This window comes from Manihot esculenta, chromosome 13, assembly GCF_001659605.2.
Source record: "Manihot esculenta cultivar AM560-2 chromosome 13, M.esculenta_v8, whole genome shotgun sequence".
In the NCBI taxonomy this organism is placed as follows: domain Eukaryota; kingdom Viridiplantae; phylum Streptophyta; class Magnoliopsida; order Malpighiales; family Euphorbiaceae; genus Manihot; species Manihot esculenta.
The window spans coordinates 35,873,314-35,892,043 of NC_035173.2; the positions used below are offsets into that span (position 1 = coordinate 35,873,314).

General features: G+C 31.5%; 3 protein-coding genes and 1 non-coding gene across 4 annotated transcripts; 3 read left to right on the plus strand and 1 right to left on the minus strand.

Moving 5' to 3' along the window:
- Positions 1–850: 850 nt before the first annotated feature.
- LOC110629315 (wax ester synthase/diacylglycerol acyltransferase 11) lies at positions 851–4,135 on the plus strand. The gene is made up of 5 exons (XM_021776222.2): positions 851–1,064; positions 1,141–1,722; positions 3,173–3,526; positions 3,642–3,779; positions 3,956–4,135. The coding sequence occupies exons 1-5, from the start codon at positions 876–878 to the stop codon at positions 4,118–4,120; spliced, it is 1,428 nt and encodes a 475-aa protein (XP_021631914.2). The 5' UTR covers positions 851–875; the 3' UTR covers positions 4,121–4,135.
- An 861-nt stretch (positions 4,136–4,996) lies between these two features.
- On the plus strand, positions 4,997–11,339 carry LOC110630149 (elongation factor G-1, mitochondrial). The gene is made up of 20 exons (XM_021777491.2): positions 4,997–5,467; positions 5,552–5,773; positions 5,976–6,097; positions 6,194–6,344; positions 6,682–6,753; positions 6,869–6,964; positions 7,040–7,128; positions 7,278–7,344; positions 7,653–7,691; positions 7,843–7,903; positions 8,210–8,319; positions 8,402–8,476; positions 8,568–8,636; positions 8,738–8,859; positions 9,521–9,646; positions 10,128–10,248; positions 10,348–10,448; positions 10,553–10,613; positions 10,816–10,869; positions 10,944–11,339. The coding sequence occupies exons 1-20, from the start codon at positions 5,054–5,056 to the stop codon at positions 11,046–11,048; spliced, it is 2,277 nt and encodes a 758-aa protein (XP_021633183.1). The 5' UTR covers positions 4,997–5,053; the 3' UTR covers positions 11,049–11,339.
- Positions 11,340–14,062: 2,723 nt separating this feature from the next.
- On the minus strand, positions 14,063–15,261 carry LOC110629522 (transcription factor bHLH162). Its single transcript, XM_021776538.2, has 3 exons — positions 15,025–15,261; positions 14,460–14,801; positions 14,063–14,373 (listed from the first exon to the last, which is right to left on the minus strand). The coding sequence occupies exons 1-3, from the start codon at positions 15,214–15,216 to the stop codon at positions 14,230–14,232; spliced, it is 678 nt and encodes a 225-aa protein (XP_021632230.1). The 5' UTR covers positions 15,217–15,261; the 3' UTR covers positions 14,063–14,229.
- A 3,332-nt stretch (positions 15,262–18,593) lies between these two features.
- On the plus strand, positions 18,594–18,664 carry TRNAG-GCC. The gene has a single exon. It is a non-coding gene; the product is annotated as a tRNA-Gly (tRNA).
- Positions 18,665–18,730: the final 66 nt, after the last annotated feature.

Below are 18,730 nucleotides of genomic sequence, written 5' to 3' on the forward strand. Positions count from 1 at the left end.
GAAAGTAATATATTTTGTAAAAATAAGCCTTATAATCTATCTGGTATATAATTTTTTTTAATTATTTATTATAATATATTTTATTATTTTTAACATAGTATAATTTAATTGAAGACAATGACATCTTATAACTCTAATTTTTTTTTCACTCTTATTTTTTTTGTTATTAATTTTTTATAGGAACTTTATATATTAAGAATAATAAAATATATTAAATATAATAATTACGTATTAATAAACTTACAATGAAAATTATTTTTATTTTAATATATTAAAATATTTTTTATTATAAAAAAATTATATTATAAATAATATTAAAATATTTCATGCTTAATTCTAATAACTTTAAATATTTATATTTATTTATTTATAAATTATAAATACTCTAATAATATTGTATAGATCCAATAGCAGAATAATATATTTATAAAAAATTTTAATAATATTATATAAATCTACACAATGATAAAAAATTTGTAATGATTTATTATAAAATAATTTATTATTTTTAATATATTAATATAATAATACTATAATTAAATACTACCAATAATTTAATACACTTTTATAATATCTCTATATATTTAAAAATAATAAAAATATTAAATATAATAATTTTGTATTAATAAATTTATAATTAATATTATTTTTATTTATGATATTATTATTTTAATGTATTAAAATATTTATTATTATAAAAAATAATAATATTAAATTAATATAATATAAATATATCATTATAATATATTAATTAAAAAATAAAATAATTCTAAAAAAAAAAAACCTGCGCACGCAGGCTTTAAGTAGTCATATTTATTGGCCAATTCTATATATAAAGGGTAAGGTGTAAGGAAGAGAGAAGCCAAAGGCTAGAAATGGAGATTGAGCAAGAAGTAGCAATGTCTGAACCTGTGAGTCCTGCTGGACAATATCTCAGCAGTTCTATTCTGTCACTTTCTATAATTGCAGTTCTGGAATCAGAAGTTCCCATTGATGACTCTCAAACTATGAGTTTGCTCAAGGATGTGTTCCTTCCCATCAACCCTCGTTTCTCTTCTGTTATGGTACTCTCTCTATATCCTTCTTATTCATTTGTCAATTTTATTTGAAATTTTTCCTAAGAGAGAACTTGGCAAACAGGTTGTGAACAAAAAAGGAGAGAAAAGATGGAGGAAAGTTGAAGTAAAGCTCAAAGATCACATAAAGACGCCTAGATTCCCAGATGGAATGTCAAGAGAATTCTATGATAATTGCCTTGACGATTATCTATCAAAGATAGCCATGGAAGAGCTACCACAGAGCCAACCCTTATGGGAAATTCACATAATAAAATACCCAACAAGTGAAGCAGAAGGAAATGCAATTTTCAAGCTCCACCATTCGCTTGGAGATGGATTCTCTCTAATGGGAGCTCTTCTTTCGTGCTTACAAAGGGCTGATAATCCTGCAATTCCTTTGACATTTCCATCTGTTCAGTTGCATAATAACAATAACTTGAAGGGCAAAAGGATTGGCATTTGCAGAAGCTTGGTGAGATTTTTCTCTTCAGTGGTGAATACTGCATCAGATCTCTGCGCAGATATTGGAAGGAGTAGTTTGGTTGAAGATGATAAATCTCCTATACGATCTGCGCATCCTGGAGTGGAGTTCCTGCCTGTTTCTGTTGTAACTTTGTCCTTCTCTCTTCATCATATCAAACAAATCAGGGCCAAGCTTGGAGCGGTAAGTTCAACTTGTGCAATTTCTTCCTTTTTTTCGTACTACTTATTCCGGTAGTCGTTGGCCAAAAATTTGTCGTCAGCCAAAAATTAAAATAAAAAAATTATAAACCTTTAAATATTTGTATTTTTTTTCTAAATAGAAATCGAGTGAATAGAAATTTATACTTTTATTCAGATTTATTTATCGTTAAGTTAAACCTATAATTGTAAATAGTTGTACATTAAATATTAAAAATTTTTTAGATCCATATAGGTTACGGCCGATAAATCAATTTTAATATATAAATATATAGATTTTATTTTTTTTTATGAAAAATATCTATTGGTATTTTATAAATTAATTTAATTAATAGTGGATTGAATTTAATGAAATATTATTTTATTGAGCATAAACATAATTAAAATGGAAAACACTGAATTAAATGTGGGGAAGTAAAAATACTAAGATATATCATTTCTTAAAATTTAAAATTGAAAATAGATAAAATAGTAAATTTTATAATGATTTATATTAAAGAGTTGAAGTACCATAACAAGCAAAATTTAGATTTTAAGAATTTAAGTTTTATGTTCAATTAATTTTAGATTAATTAATAAAAACTTATAATTACAATAATACATGTTAATTGAAATATTGACTTTATTGGAAATTTTTATCTACTTTCATAATTAGTGGTAAAATTATTTTTAAATATTAAATTTGATAATTATTGTTTCAAAATTTGAAAAAAAATTTTAGAAATAAATTAATAAAATTAATGATTAAAATTTAAATTTTAATAATTTAAATGATTATATGTAAAATTTGTATATTTATTTTTTGTCCAATGGAGTGGGAAATCCAGATAAAGTACACGTGTTCAAAAGCATTAAACGTTAGTTAAACAAAATTTCCCATAATAACTACCAACTTTGATTAATTAATACTGATGGGCGTCGTGTATGACACTCTCGTCTTGTAGATGCAGCGGTTAGTGAATAATAATTAAAAGTATTTTACTATTTAATATATGATATATCGATTTAATATTAATAGAAATTAAATTTAATTAAGTAATTAGTGAATAATTAATTTTTTTCCAATTTTTAATAATTAAATGGTTGGAATGTATGTATTTTATATCTAAAAAATTTTAAAATAAAAATAAATAAAATATGAAAACAGAAAAAATAATTAATTTGGAATATGATGGCTAAAGAGACTGAAAAACTCATGAAGACTTCTGGACTTTTGTACTAGACTTTTAACCAGCCATTATTTAAAGCTGAAATGATGTCTCAACTCTCAACTGTACGATGATCAATTCTTTTAAATTTGTCACTTACTATTCATTTATTTCTATCATTTTCAAAAAAAAAAAGTATAATTAGCATTAAAAAAATTCAATCTTTGCACATTTTATGGATTTATCCTTTTTATTTTTTTAAATGTCTTTATATATTGGCAACAGACAATAAATGATGTAATTACGGGGACAATTTTTCTGGCAACTCGATTGTACATGGAGTCAGAGAAGCAAGGTACAGGGAAGACAAGAACAGCAGCACTGGTGCTGCTAAACACTAGGATGTTTGGAGGCTACAAGTCTGTCCAAGAAATGGTGAAGCCAAATGCTGAGCTGCCGTGGGGCAACCATTTCGCCTTCTTGTCTGTTTCTGTTCCAAAATTGAGTGGGTCAGAGATTGAAGATCCTCTCCAGTTTGTTTGGAAAGCAAGAAAAATCATCCAAAGAAAGAGATCTTCTTTCTCTGTTTTCCTCACTGCTAAATACCTTCAGCTTGTCAGGAAATTTAGAGGCACTCAGGTATGGCACCAAGAAATTTTTTAAATAAATCTGATTTATTATATATAAATATATAAACGTAAATTCTTTTATTTGATTTTTTAATAAAAAAACTCACAAAAATGATTTTTTGCAGAGAGTATCTAAATATCTGCATGGCACATTGAAGAACACAAGCATGGGAATAACAAATGTAATGGGGCCAATGGAACAGATGGCTTTAGCTAATCATCCTGTCAAAGGCTTATACTTTGTGGTCACTGGTGCACCTCAGGTAAATATTAAGCAATTCCACAAAATGAATTTCTATAAATTTAAATTTAAATTAATTCTTACAAAAATTATATATAATTTTTAAATTTTATTTCAAACAATTTTTTAAATTAAATTTTATACTTTCAAAATTAAAATTAAGAAACTGAGAGAATGGTTTCATTATGGACTTTGCAGAGTCTAATGACAGGGGTGGTGAGTTATATGGGAAATGTTAGGGTTGCTGCTCTAGTAGAAAAGGACTTCATAGATCCACAGAAGTTCAAATCTCATATGCAGATTGCATTTGATATGATCTACAAGGCTACATTTGGAGCTCCTCCTCCACCACCATCCAAGTAGAAAATGTTATACACATATGATTGATATCAAATATTGAATTTCATGGACATCAAAAGTGCATATACTTTTGGCAAATTTCTATAAATTTGTCTTATGTTGTTATAATTTTCATAATTTAATTACTTGAATTTGCTAATTCTTTAGGTTAAATTGAATTATTTTGATTTTTATTGAATCAAAATATAAATATGTATTAAAGTAAAGCCAAATATATACCATAACTAATTCACATGCTACCAATAAATGGCAGTTAGCTAGGCCACTACATAAAACAGATTAATTAATTACTTTATAATTTATAGTACTAAATTAATTATTATTGAAATAAAGAAGAAGAAAGCAACCTTTCAAACAACCTCTTACTATCTAAAAGGCTAGTTTTTTCAAAAAAATATGTTTCATATTTGTTCTATTATTAATTAATTATTGATTTTCTGTTATTATATAGTAGTGAAATTGAACAGTTAGATTTGATATTTGCTTATTTAGAATAATTTATATTACCAAAAAATGAAAATTCTTATACAGTCTTGTTATGCATTATTTTTATTTTTATTAAATAAAAATTTTAATTTTTTTGAATTGAAAATTAGAGATCAGAAAAATATAACCTAAAATTTTTCAGATTTATTCAAATACACTTATCACCCGACTAAATTTATGAGTGTAAATAAAAATTTTAACTAAATTAAAAAGCGCTGAACTCTTTTATTTTAAATGATAGACTTAATTGGAAAAAATTTCGATAGAATGCTCAATTTTAAATCATATGCAAGAAATAGTGGGCCGGGCTAAATGATGAGGCCTAGCCGCTCCACTTAAGCCCCAAAATCATTTCTCTACACAGTCCAATTAAGAAAAACAAAACCCTCTCAAAACCTCAGGCCGGGTATAGGTTTTTACCTCATTTCTGATCTCATTAGCACCTCCGCCATGGCTCCATTTCACAGAGGATCCGCCACATCGCGCCTCCTCTTCTCCTTTTATTCTGCCACCGCGAAAGCGACAGCGACAGCTCCGTCTTCTCATTCCCCGACCACTGCCCTTCTCCTCGGACACTTCCGAGTCCACCAATACTCCAACCTCGCTCGCGCCAAGGAAGAGAAGGAGCCATGGTGGAAGGAGTCCATGGAACGCCTTCGGAACATCGGAATCTCAGCTCACATCGACTCAGGCAAGACCACTCTCACCGAGCGCATCCTCTACTACACTGGTCGTATCCATGAGATCCACGAGGTCCGCGGCCGCGATGGAGTCGGCGCCAAGATGGATTCGATGGACTTAGAAAGAGAAAAGGGCATTACTATCCAGTCCGCCGCCACATACTGTACTTGGAATGGCTATCAGGTACTTAGAAATTTTCCTCACTTATCTAATTAATGCAGTCTTAAATTTCAAGTAAATGAAACGATTTTGTTTGAAATGCTTTAGATAAACATAATTGATACACCGGGGCACGTTGACTTTACCATAGAGGTGGAGAGGGCTTTGCGAGTGCTGGATGGTGCAATTCTTGTGCTTTGTAGTGTGGGTGGAGTGCAGAGTCAGTCTATAACGGTGGATAGGCAAATGAGGAGATATGAGGTCCCTCGACTTGCCTTTATTAACAAACTTGATCGAATGGGGGCTGATCCATGGAAGGTTCTCAACCAGGTAATCCTATTTTCTTTTTAGATTATGCAATTTGATGTGTTAATTTACGTGGTGGAATTTTTATAGGAGAAATTTTTTTGTTAGTTTTAGTTGTTTTGTTTTTATTCCATGAATATGATTTAACAGAAGGCTTTTTCCTCTTATAAGCTGCTAGCAAGTTGCAATGATGTTACCGACTGATATTGTTTGGTCTGTATCTCAGGCAAGGTCTAAACTGAGGCATCACAGTGCAGCTGTTCAGGTTCCAATTGGTTTGGAGGATGATTTTCAAGGCCTTATTGATCTTGTGAAGTTGAAAACTTATTATTTCCAAGGCTCCAATGGGTGAAATGCAATTTTTGGTTTTTGTTTAGTTTCTGTGGAGCAGACCTTGTAATGAATTATCATCCTTTTTCCTTATCTATTTGTTACCTGTTGCAGTGAAAAGGTTGTTGCTGAGGAAGTGCCAGCTAATATGGAGGCCATAGTTGCTGAAAAACGACGTGAACTTATAGAAGTTGTTTCTGAAGTTGACGATAAACTCGCAGATGCTTTTCTTTCAGATGAGCCTATTTCATCTGCTGATCTTGCGGTATGTCAAAAGGGAAAAAATGGGTGAATCTGGGAGCGGACAAAGTATATATATATATAAAAAAAGAAATTTCATGAATCTCACCCTGTGTTATCATAAATAAAAGCATAAAACTAGCTAACAGTACTGTTCATTTTACTGTTGATATTAGCTATTGCTTATTTTACTGCTGTTTGCCTTTGTTTTCATCTTACTTGCTACCACATGGTTAGTGTTTTTTGCTCTTTGTCAGCTTCTATGTTTTACTTCTTACTTACTTTTCACAAGAATTTAATAATGCAATTTTGCACGATTGATGCGGTCTTGAAATGTAGACTTTATTTGTCTTCTTGAGTAGGAGGCAATTCGCAGGGCTACTGTAGCAAAGAAATTTATTCCTGTATTCATGGGAAGCGCATTCAAGAACAAGGTATCTAATTTTCTTGCATCTCTCAATCAGCTGTTTATTATTGGTGGTAACCATTAATCTTATCTTTCTACTAGTTTTACTCTTCAGTCTTCACATTCCATCATTTTTACTGTAGGGGGTGCAACCACTCCTGGATGGTGTGCTTAGTTATTTGCCTTGTCCTACTGAAGTTGGTAACTATGCTCTTGACCAATCTAAAAATGAAGAGAAGGTAATTGGTGAACAATTTTATCGTGATTTCGGCTTGTAATATTTGTATTTCAAAATCTGATTAAATGAGGTGTAGGTCTTGTTGGGAGGAAATCCAGATGGAAAACTCGTTGCATTGGCTTTTAAATTAGAGGAAGGGCGTTTTGGTCAGTTGACATTTCTAAGGTATGAAATAAAGCCGGCGTCATTTTGCTTTTAGTGTTTTCCCTTTTTTGCATTGGTATATTCTGATATATCATTTGTCTGTGCTAGAACATAGATAACTGTCTACTTAAACAATTTTTTTTTTTCCTTTTTCTCCTTTTCTATTGAAGAATATATGAGGGTGTAATTCGCAAGGGTGATTTTATTGTGAACATAAACACAGGCAAGAAGATTAAGGTGAGTTATTTCCATTTTTTTCGTATTTTTTCCCCTTTTTATTTTGAGCCTGAGGCTGCTTTTGCATTTCTTTCCCAATAGTGGAGGGTAATTCAGTTTCTCAGATCTGTAAATCATAGTCTCACTTACTAATGTAATTGTTTAACAAAACAGTCCTATAAGCAAGTATGTCATCTCTTTGATGTGGATGGTAGATCTTGAAAAATGTAAAATTTTTTTTGGCAATTAACTGATTTTTCCCATCATATGGGAGCCCAGGTTTCTGTTTAGTAGTAGCTTGATAATGTTCTGGTAACATTTTGGTACAGGTTCCTCGCTTGGTTCGGATGCATTCTGATGAAATGGAGGTATTTCACTTTATATTCTCTTAGTTATATGTGCATAAGTTTTGGTTCATATATTTCACCTGGAATAAAGCATTTTTAGATGTCATCAGAGAAGTCAACTAAACTCCTTTAAAGTTTTCCTATTTGTTCTTGGGGATTTTTTGTGTTACAGGACATTCAAGAGGCACATGCTGGGCAAATAGTTGCAGTATTTGGTGTGGATTGTGCTTCAGGTCTAACCTCCTTCCTTCACACGAGCTAGAATGATACCTTATTTTTGTAGTTGTACAGGGGGAACAAGCATAAACAACTCACAAGTAAAGGATAATAGGATTATGCAAGAATACTAGAATAGGCATTGATAGTCTAGCTGGAAAATGTTCTATGAGACAACTATGGAAATAATGAAAAGTAGTTGAAATGGGCATTGATTATTATTCTTTCTTCCTATATTCTAAATCTTGGTCTCTGGTTCAAATTCTTAAATTTCCTATTTTTTAAATCTGTTTTTAATTAAAAAAAATTAATTGGGTCAACAGGAGATACTTTTACGGATGGATCAATTAGATACACTATGACATCCATGAATGTCCCTGAGCCAGTTATGTCATTAGCTGTTCAACCTGTTTCAAAAGACTCAGGGGGCCAAGTGAGTACTTTCAAAGGAAATGCGTTTTTCCTTATCTTGCAGTGCTAGCCAATTAATATATACATTTTTTATTCCATTCCAGTTTTCGAAAGCTTTGAATCGTTTTCAGAAAGAGGATCCTACTTTCCGTGTTGGTTTGGATCCTGAAAGTGGACAGGTTTGTCTTTGAGATAGTTTCCTTTCTATTGAACTTTAATCCTTGAGATCAGTTGCTCATTGGTGGTGTAGTGTGCTGGTGTCTTTGGCAGACAATTATTTCTGGCATGGGGGAGCTGCATCTAGACATATATGTGGAGCGCATTCGGAGAGAATACAAGGTATCTGCCTCTTACAACTGGAAATAGGGTTTCCCCCTAATAATGTTATGTTGATTGAAAAGTACGTTTTATGTATGCTCTCCAAAATTCTCCTTGAACAGGTCGATGCAACTGTTGGAAAACCTCGTGTGAACTTTAGAGAAACTGTTACTCAGCGTGCAGAATTTGATTATTTGCATAAGAAGCAAACTGGAGGCCAAGGCCAATATGGAAGAGTAATTGGGTAAGAAAATGTGATTTTCTTCTGGAGTTTATCATTTTTAATCTAATTCAGAAAAACCTGTTTGTGTGGAAATCTAGTTGCCAATATCTATTCATCTACTTACAATTTCCCCCGTGTATTTCATTGTTTTTATGTTGTTTTGGGTTTACCTTTCGTTCCTCTCTATGCATCTGAGAGAGAAGAAAGGTTTATTATTATTATTATTATTATTATTATTCAGTTGGGGGTGGGGCTTTATGCTACCTTGCAGGGCTTCCATTCTTATGAAACTCAATTCAAGCTTTCATCTGAACTTGTATTGTTGTTGAGTTCCTATTGATTGGTTTATATTCCAGATCACATGTAATAACATTTGGCATCATCTAAGTACCAGAGGGCACTTGATAAGAAGCGTTGAGAATAACAATCTAAAGGAGCATTAGTTATAATTAGTCATTTCTTGAAAATGACCCAAGTAACTACTATAAAATATGTAAATCAATTATAATCTTGAAAGAAACTACCAAATTACTGCAGAAAAGAATTTCTAAGAAAAATATGATGCAGTATTAAAAATTAAACCTCACTTTTTGTTTCCCTACAATATGATGGAAATTATTAGTATTACTACTATTTTTTTTTTAACTCCATGGATTTTTTCCCTTGTATTTCCTTGTGACAGGTTCATTGAGCCACTTCCAGCAGACTCACCAACCAAATTCCTCTTCGAAAACATGATGGTTGGACAAGCTATACCATCAGGTTTTATTCCTGCAATTGAGAAGGGCTTCAAAGAAGCTGCCAATTCGTGAGTTCTCCAACTCTTTGCTTTGTGGCAGAGATATTAAGTGATAATTGAATATAATTTGTTCACTGCATGCACCATGTTATCTGGGTATATCCTATTTTTCAATTCTTGTATCCTGTTATTGTATGTCACTAGAAAATGTACACTTGAATAAAACGAAAAAGAGAGAGTATTCAAAAGGCATAGAGGTTCTATTGAAATATAATAGATGCAACCTATTAATCCAATGAATTGTTACATAGGCAACGGAACGTCAAAATGATCTCTAAGTTGGACAATATACCGGTTTAATCTGATTTACTCATCAAACCAGATTGAGAGATGTAGTTGCGTAACTACAATGTATGTAAAGCATTTGTCTGTTGATCTGATGCTTATCAGACAGTTTCCATATTATTTGGTTTGTAATATATTTGTGATTATAGATCATACATGTGAATACAGATAATACAACTGTGGTTTTGTTGATGTTGATGTGCAGGGGTTCCTTAATTGGGCATCCAGTTGAAAATGTCCGTATTGTTTTAACAGATGGTGCTTCCCATGCTGTGGATTCTAGTGAACTTGCTTTTAAGTTAGCATCAATATATGCCTTTAGACAGGTCCTCTTATCTTAATGATTATGGGTGAAATCTTATTTGCAATGGATTGTGTCCATCTGTTGAAATTACGCCTGATATTTCTTCTCTGTATCTTCTCAGTGCTATGCAGCTGCAAGGCCTGTTATATTGGAACCTATAATGTTGGTGGAACTGAAAGTACCAACAGAGTTTCAGGGTACTGTAGCTGGTGATATTAACAAGTGAGTGCTTTTATTATTATTATTATTATTATTTTCTTTTTAATAAGTTTTTGAGGTTGCTTCTTTTCTGAAAACTTAGCATGTTTCTGTATTTGCTGCTGCAGGAGGAAAGGTGTGATAGTTGGAAATGACCAGGATGGTGATGACTCTGTAATAACTGCCCATGTAAGCATAACTTATCTCCTTGCCATTGAATATGTGAAATTTGACTGCATTGTTCCCAAACAGTGGAAGGGAAGATTTAATGAAATTTTACTATGAACATGAAATGATTGGTCATGTTTACAATACATGCTGATTATCTAATTTTGGGATATCAAACTGTTAACCTGACCTAATGGCTTATGTTGTTCTCTAATTTTCTTAGGTTCCTCTAAACAATATGTTTGGGTACTCGACATCTCTTCGTTCCATGACACAGGTATGCATTTAGCGGAAACTCTTTTAATGAATGCAAAATGTTCGGTAGGATTGATGATTCATCCATTTTTGCAGGGAAAAGGTGAATTTACAATGGAATACAAAGAGCATTCGCCTGTATCACAAGATGTGCAGATGCAATTGGTGAACACATACAAGGCCAACAAGGCTGCTGAATAAATGGGGATTTTGTGAAAGCCTGATGCACCCTTCATACATGTCATAATTTTTTCACTAAAATATGCTATAATATTTATTTTAGGCTATAGATTTGGTCAATCAATTTTGGAGAAAAAATAAATTTGAATTGCCATGTGGCTTAATTCTGTAAATTAAACCCACTTAACACTCTAAGCTAGTGTCGTAGTTGTCCTTCAATCTATTTATGGGATGTTCATTCCATATTTTTGTTCTATAGGTGTATGCATCTTGTGATGCAGACTTACAAATCAGAAAATATTTTAGTTTTTATTTCGGATAGTGTATTCTTAAAAGTTATTGGAGTCAATTGAATAGGAATTTTGTAGAGTTTATATAATTAGAACAATTCGTTAGAAAGTGAATTTTTGCAGAAATAAACTCTTCAATGTCTATATCATAGGCAAATTTCTCCTCATTTTATACGGTAAGCGCAGCCTCTTTTCAGCTTCCGTTGAAATAGGTAAAACCAAAGGATTGATTGCCAGAGGGAAAACCCTTTTGGTTCCACAAACGGTAAGAAGAATCCAGATTATTGGTTACTAAACAATTATTAACACAGTTTTAATTCACACTTATTGAGGAAAAAAAAAGAGTAATGCATGAAATTCACCATTTAAGTACATACTCTTGCAAGTTTCACCTTTTCTCATATTTGATGTTTATTTTGTCATATGCCAGAAGAAAAGAATAATTAGCAATCAGGAACAGGAAAGGATCACAGGAAAATAAATGTTTCTAATAGCTTTAACCAATAGCTAATCTTCCATGGCTTCCATTTTCTCTATAACATTAGTTTTTCAGAACATGATTTAATAGCTCTCTCTTGGTATTCTTCGTTTGAGAAACTTAGCTTCTCTAAAAAGCTTGTTTTGGAGGATCCCCAGTTTCTCATTCTTCCAAGCTACACCATTTCTGAAGAACCAAGCCTTGAGATCACATTATCTTAATCCATCTTTCGAAGAAAACCAACAAGACGTTATAAATTAAATTCTTGATGTTTGATATACAGTATACACCACCCACCATGACTTTTGTAATAAAGAAAAGAATCGTTAGAGAAAGGCATAAATATAGGAGTTTACAGACCTTTTTGTCCTTTATCTTCCTTGAAAACTTTAGCCGTCGGTTTATATATACATATATATATATATATATTAGAATATATACAAACATTATGTCTCTAAGCCCTTTCAACTCTACATTTTAAAAATGGATTCTTCACGTGGCCCATTGGCCTAAACTTGACAAAATAGAATTAATGAGCTCTACTGCTCAGCATGAGCTAAATTAGCTTCCAAGTCCTACTCCTACTGACAAAATGAACCCAATGTCCCAACTGTCTTAACAGCTATTTCAGCATGGAAACTAATTTCAGCTGACTAGACAACTATTCCCACTGTTGATTGCACTGACTTGGCAATAGCTTAATGAAGTTTTGTATATTTTTACATCAATTTACTTTCTGGTTCCTAATTATTGTCAAACAGAAAAACCATGGAAGATTAAATTTTCAAAGAATTCATGATTTCAATTGGGCCCTCCTAGAAAAACAAGTATGGCATTTCTTGAAAAACTCTTCCTCTTTGGTTTTTAACATATATAAAGCCAAATATTTTCCTGAATGTGAATCAACTCTTTGTTAGCTCTCCGATTATTCTGGGTCTTAAAAATTTAACAGTGAAGGATCTAATTCATCAATCTACACATCAGTGGAACTGGACATTCATTAACAATATATTCTCTAGACAAGATATTATTCTCATTGGAAGAATTCCTTTGAGCAGCCCAAGTTCTGAAGATACCAGCCACTGTTTTGTAGAAAAAAATGGGTTCTATTATATCAGAAGCGCCTACAAATTATCACAAGAATTCATCACCAACAGACAACCAGATCCTTTTTAGAATTTAATTTGGAACCTCCAAATACCTTCTAAAGTGCAGAATTTTCTATGGAGAGCTTATGCTAATTATTTGCCAAGGCTAATTGCTTACAAGAAATATCCAAGTTGACGCCTCTTGTGGTTTTTTTCGTGCTACCGAAGATTTGGAACATGTTTTCATATCATGCCCTCTAGCAAAAGACTGTTGGCAACATGTATTCCATCCTTGCCTATCTGCTCCAGCCGAGAATTTCAAGTCTTGGATCAAGGATGTTTTCAACAGGATTGATGACCACCAACGCAGCCTGATAGCTATGATTCTTTGGTTGATTTGAAAAGGCAGAAATGCATTAGTTTGGAAGGGATCCTGGCCATCTTTTTCTCAAATCCTATCTTCAGCGTCCACTTTGCTCTGCTGCGTGGCTGCAACCTTGCAAAAGCTTCCATCAATCTAGTTACCTCAACCCAGTTTTCATCTTGGTCCAAGCCTCCAAGAGGCCTCCTCAAATGTAATACAGATGCAACTTGAAAGCCAGACTGAAATAGGCTTGGAACAGGATGGGTGCTCAGGGATGAACAAGGATGTTTCATTAGAGCTTGTTGTAAGGGGATGCCACGGCCCCCTGATCCGAGAATCAAAGAGGCACTCTCTTCCAAGGAAGCTTTACCATAAAGGACTGCATAATACCATTTTTGAGTCTGATTCTCAAGTTTTAATTCCAGCGATCACTGAAAATTTACCAAATTTATCTTATTTTGATCTAGTGTAGATGATTGTATATTTTTTTTGTCTGAACTTCCAAATTGATCGGTTGCTTTTGCTCATAGACCAGCCAATACTGTCCCTCCTGCTTCCTACTTGATGTTTTATGTTCCGATCTCATGTAATAAATAGCCCTTTTCTTCAAAAAAAAAAAAAAAAAAAAAGCAACAGCTGATAAGCTGCTGCAAGCATGAGCCAGATTTTATCTTATGGCTTCCATAATCTGATGTGACTTATGAGCATAGCATTCCCTAGTTTTATCTACTTTTGTTCATTGCTTTTTCTTGAATGACATTCATGCCAATTATTATTGTTTCCAATTGCAGCCAGAGAGAATTTTCCCATTTTTAGCCTCTCACTTGCAGTCTTTAAGTTACTCAACAGGGAAATTTGACAGGAAAATTTACATACTACGGTTGCCCATATTACTAAAATTACAGCATGGCTTATTTGCATCACCATACATCTCTATCTGTCCAGATTCAAAACTACATTGCAAATTTTTGTACTTGATCTTTTAAAATGCCCATGTCTCAGGATCTAGATCATTGAAGTTCCATAGATCTGGTTCTGATTCTACTTCACTTGTTGAACCATTAATGAATCTGTTCAATCTCTCAGTTACTTTGGCAGCTCCAAAACTGAAATCACATTCTCTCATCTGCAGAAAAGGAACCCAGAAAAAAAAGATCAAATTGAAATCACTATAGAAATTATTATTATAATTATATATATACAGTTAATTACCTGTGCATGAACTGTATGGAAAATTGAATTGCCATGAACTGAAAAACTAGCAGTAGCAATCTCTACACCTTCATCTTGAAGAACACGAATAATCTCACAGAAAAGGAACTGATTATCTAACCCACTTATCAAAATTATCTGTAGAGAAGAACCCATTTCTCTGATTTCTAATTTAGGTGCTCTTGAAGTTGATGTAGATTCAAAAGAACTGGTGCATTTAGAAAACGATCTTTTTCTGCTTGTTAAGCTTTCTTTCTTTTCCTTGAATTTCTTCAACTTTGCCTCTTGAGTTTTTATGTAGTTTATAGCTTCATCTATCTGATCAGTTAGTGGCAATGCTTCCTGCAGCACCCAAAATCAAATGCCCTTCATTAGAATTTTCTTACTTCAAGAAATAAATGAGAAAATGGGTTTATGAGCATGAAATTGAAGTAGATTTTTTAAAAATTAAATACATTTTAATATATTTTTAAAAATAAAAAAATTAATTAATAAATTTATCTATAAAATAAAAATTAAATGGTAATTTTACCAAAATATAATGGTTAGGGGAGAGAGAGAGAACCTGGGAACTTTGTTTGGGGAGGAGAGAATAAAGATTGGAGAAAAGGGTCTTCATTTGATTTCTTCTAATTTTCTCAATGACTTTTCTTTCTGTTTTTCTTGAAGAAGTAGAAGAAGGAAGCAAAGCAGCAGTTGCAGAAGAAGAGTGAGTCATCTCCATCATTGAGCTCACAAGCACGTTTCCTTCGCCCATTAGCAAACCCAGATGTTAAAATGGTTAATTGGGAATCAAACACTGCTGCTGTTTATATACCCAACATCCACATTTGAACAAAGCACACACTAAAAAAAAGAAAAAAAAACTTGAAAAGAAGTGAGTGAGGCCATCAAGCTGATGTCAGCCAATTGACGTCACCAATCACTCATCAGCAGCCATCATTGTGGACTGTTGTGGTTTTATTTCACACATGGTTTGTCTTAATGGGGAGAATCATTATTGGAGATAAGTCCAAAATTTTTAAAATTAGGTAATAATAATTATCTTTTTATTTAAAACCTGGGGATTTGACTCCATTAGCCAACGGTCGTCAATTTCACATACTGTTATTAGAAAAATATCAAGAAGATAATGGAATTCTATGCTCTTTTTCCTCCACAAAATCTTTCCTCTCACCTACGAAATAAATGGCACACAATTAATGCATAAATATTTATTTATTAAGAAAAAAATTTAAGTCCATAAATAAATTTTAATTAAATAATATTAAATTTGTTTTTATATTCGTACTGACAACACATACTACACCTGTCCATGTGAAGTCCTTTTTAAGGGTTTTCACAATAATTAAGTAAAATAACTTTTATTTTTATTTTTATTAAAAAATTAATAATATTCTAAAGCACCTTTAATACTCTATTAATTTTTTTAATTTTTTTTAAATTCATGATATTTTCATACAAGAAAATTCATAATTAGATTTCTTCAATTTAAATAAGAAATCAATTTTAAAAACTCCTGCTAAAAAAACGGCGAAAATAAAAAAAAATATCTAAAAGAAGGAAAAGGATGAGATGTGCTAGCTTAATGGGTCCACATCATTTCAACCCCTTATCTTGTTGATTTGAGTGTCAGAACGGTCTAATAGTAGAAAAATTTAAAATTATTTTTTAAAAAAATTTAATAATACATAATTTAATTTTTGAATTTTATACAAAAATTAATAAAACTTAATTAGAATTATGATTAATATCGATAATTAAGATTAACATTGATAATGTTAAAAGAATAAAATAAATGTAAATAAAAAACTGATATTTTTTTATATAAATTAAAATTAAATAAGAATAATTTCGATGGAATTTCAAGTCCGAACCGAACTTAGCCAACTCCATAGGAGGAGCAGTAGAGTGGTTCCTTCTTTTTTTATTTTTTTATTTTTTCTGAGGAAGGAGCACTGGAGAGTTCGAGGAGATGGCAAGTGGATTATATATGTGGCAATTACAGAAACTGCGTGGTAGCTTTCTTTTTTATTCTATTTATTTAGTTATTTTGCTTTTTAACAAAATGATTCGAAGGTGTTTGATGGGAATCCACTGTACAAATTTCGGCTCCATTGAAATTGACTTCATAACAGACCGAGACTTTCGACCAAAAATTAAGAAGAAAGGGACTGGAATGTCCTTACCTTACGGGCCAACTTTTGTTTTTCCATGCGCCAGGCCAACAGAGTCTCGTGCGAGGTTTCATTTTGTTTGTTGACGTCTCTTCCAATTTATTGCAACCAAACGGCGTGGTCTTGGAAATGATACCATACTAATACTTCAATTCATACTAATGCTAAGGAAAGAGAAAGTTTTGATCCCCATGCCATGAAATCTCCCACTAACTTGCAAAAGGCAAAAATCAGTGGATATATTCGTTGACATTTAGTGCACTCCACCACTCAACCTTTTTCTTTAATTTCTAAAATATCATTACAAGTTCAAACGGATTTTTATTTTTATTTTACCAAACTTTTTTCAACAATTTATATTATTATTTTAATTTGAAAGCATTTCAAATTGTTATAGGTAAAATATAGTTGTCATAATTAAAATAAAATTGAAAGAATTTTTATACCCAAATAGTTATACTATATAATGCCCATGTGGGTATATTTCCTATAAAAAGTATTTGCAGTTGATATTCAAAAGTTGATTAAAATGAGAATAATATACATTACATACCAATATAGACAATGAATTAAATAGTTGTAATTTATATAAAGATAAGTAGATCTATCATATTACTGTTAGAAGGTTTATTTTAAAAAAGTTTTTAATTTATTTAGAAATAATATATTTATTTTTTTAGAAATAAAATGGATGATAAATTAAAAGTTCATATTCCCCGATAATAACTATAATTGTTAGTTATTTTAATAGTGAATAGTTATTTAAATAGTAATTACCCAAACGTTATAATAAGTTATTTTTTATAATTTTTTAATTATTAAATATACAATTATATTAAAATAAAAATGTCAATGAAAAGGTTCCTCGTATGATATGTTTGAGTATAAAAACTGTTACCTTTTTGAGATTGTCATATATCTATTCAAAGAGATAGAAATCACCGAAAATTCATATGAAAATCGAAACCAACACTAAATACTTTTGAGAAATCTTTTTCAAATCACTAGTATAGCTTGAACTGGCTAAAGGGTCCAGTCAAGTCTACGTACCCTTTTTCCTTATTAGATAAACCAGCCCCATCACCAAGCACTTTCCACTAGTCCTAATATGTTGCTCCTTCCACTTAAACAATATGATCGCTCTTAATTGATTTAAAGCTCAAAATTGCAAAAAAAATTTAGTTATTTTATTATAATTATAATTTGATTATTTTATTTAATATGCTATTTTTCATAATCTATTTTTTTAATTATTAAATATTAATATTTTGACAGAGTGATAAATTAAAATATTAAATATTATTTTTAAAATTATTATCAAATAAAATTAAAGGACAATGGTGGCTACCCTACTAAGGAAGTGGAAAGGTTTTGCTTGATTCATTATCCAATTGCAACCCCACTAATAAGACAATAGAAAACTAAGAGTCAAGAGTGAGGCAAGTGAAGGCATGACTCACAGGAAGAAATGGAAGTCAAATCATGGGATCAAAGCCTTTTTAACTCTTATTTGAAATTTCAAAAAAAAAAAAACCACAAAAATTTAATTTAATTTTTTAATTAATTTTTCTATTTAAAATAAAAGAATTAATTTCATTTTTAATATAAAATATTCACAAGTGAATTTTTCAAAATTCATTTAAATTTTTTACTCAAAAAATAAATATCAACAAACAGATGGTAAAATAACCACAATGTGAAAGCCATCACTAGAATTAAGGTGATTAGAGTACACCCAAAATTTGCCTTCTCCACCTAGCTAGTTACCATCACAAGGGGCAGGCAAAATGCCTAAAGTTCCATGTTTGTTTCTGAACGGGTTCTTAAAAATCTTAATGGAAATATTCTTCTAGTATTGTGTTTTTTATTGTAGGAACAATGTTTTGTAGTTCATCTGCACATATTCAATATGAAATATTCTGATAAAGTTTTTATGGTCTGGGCTATTAAACAAGTTGCACCAGTGGTCTAGTGGTAGAATAGTACCCTGCCACGGTACAGACCCGGGTTCGATTCCCGGCTGGTGCAGTCTTTTTTATCTTTTTGTTCCATTGGAGAAGTGGTAAATCCTGTATTTAAATGACAATCACTTTT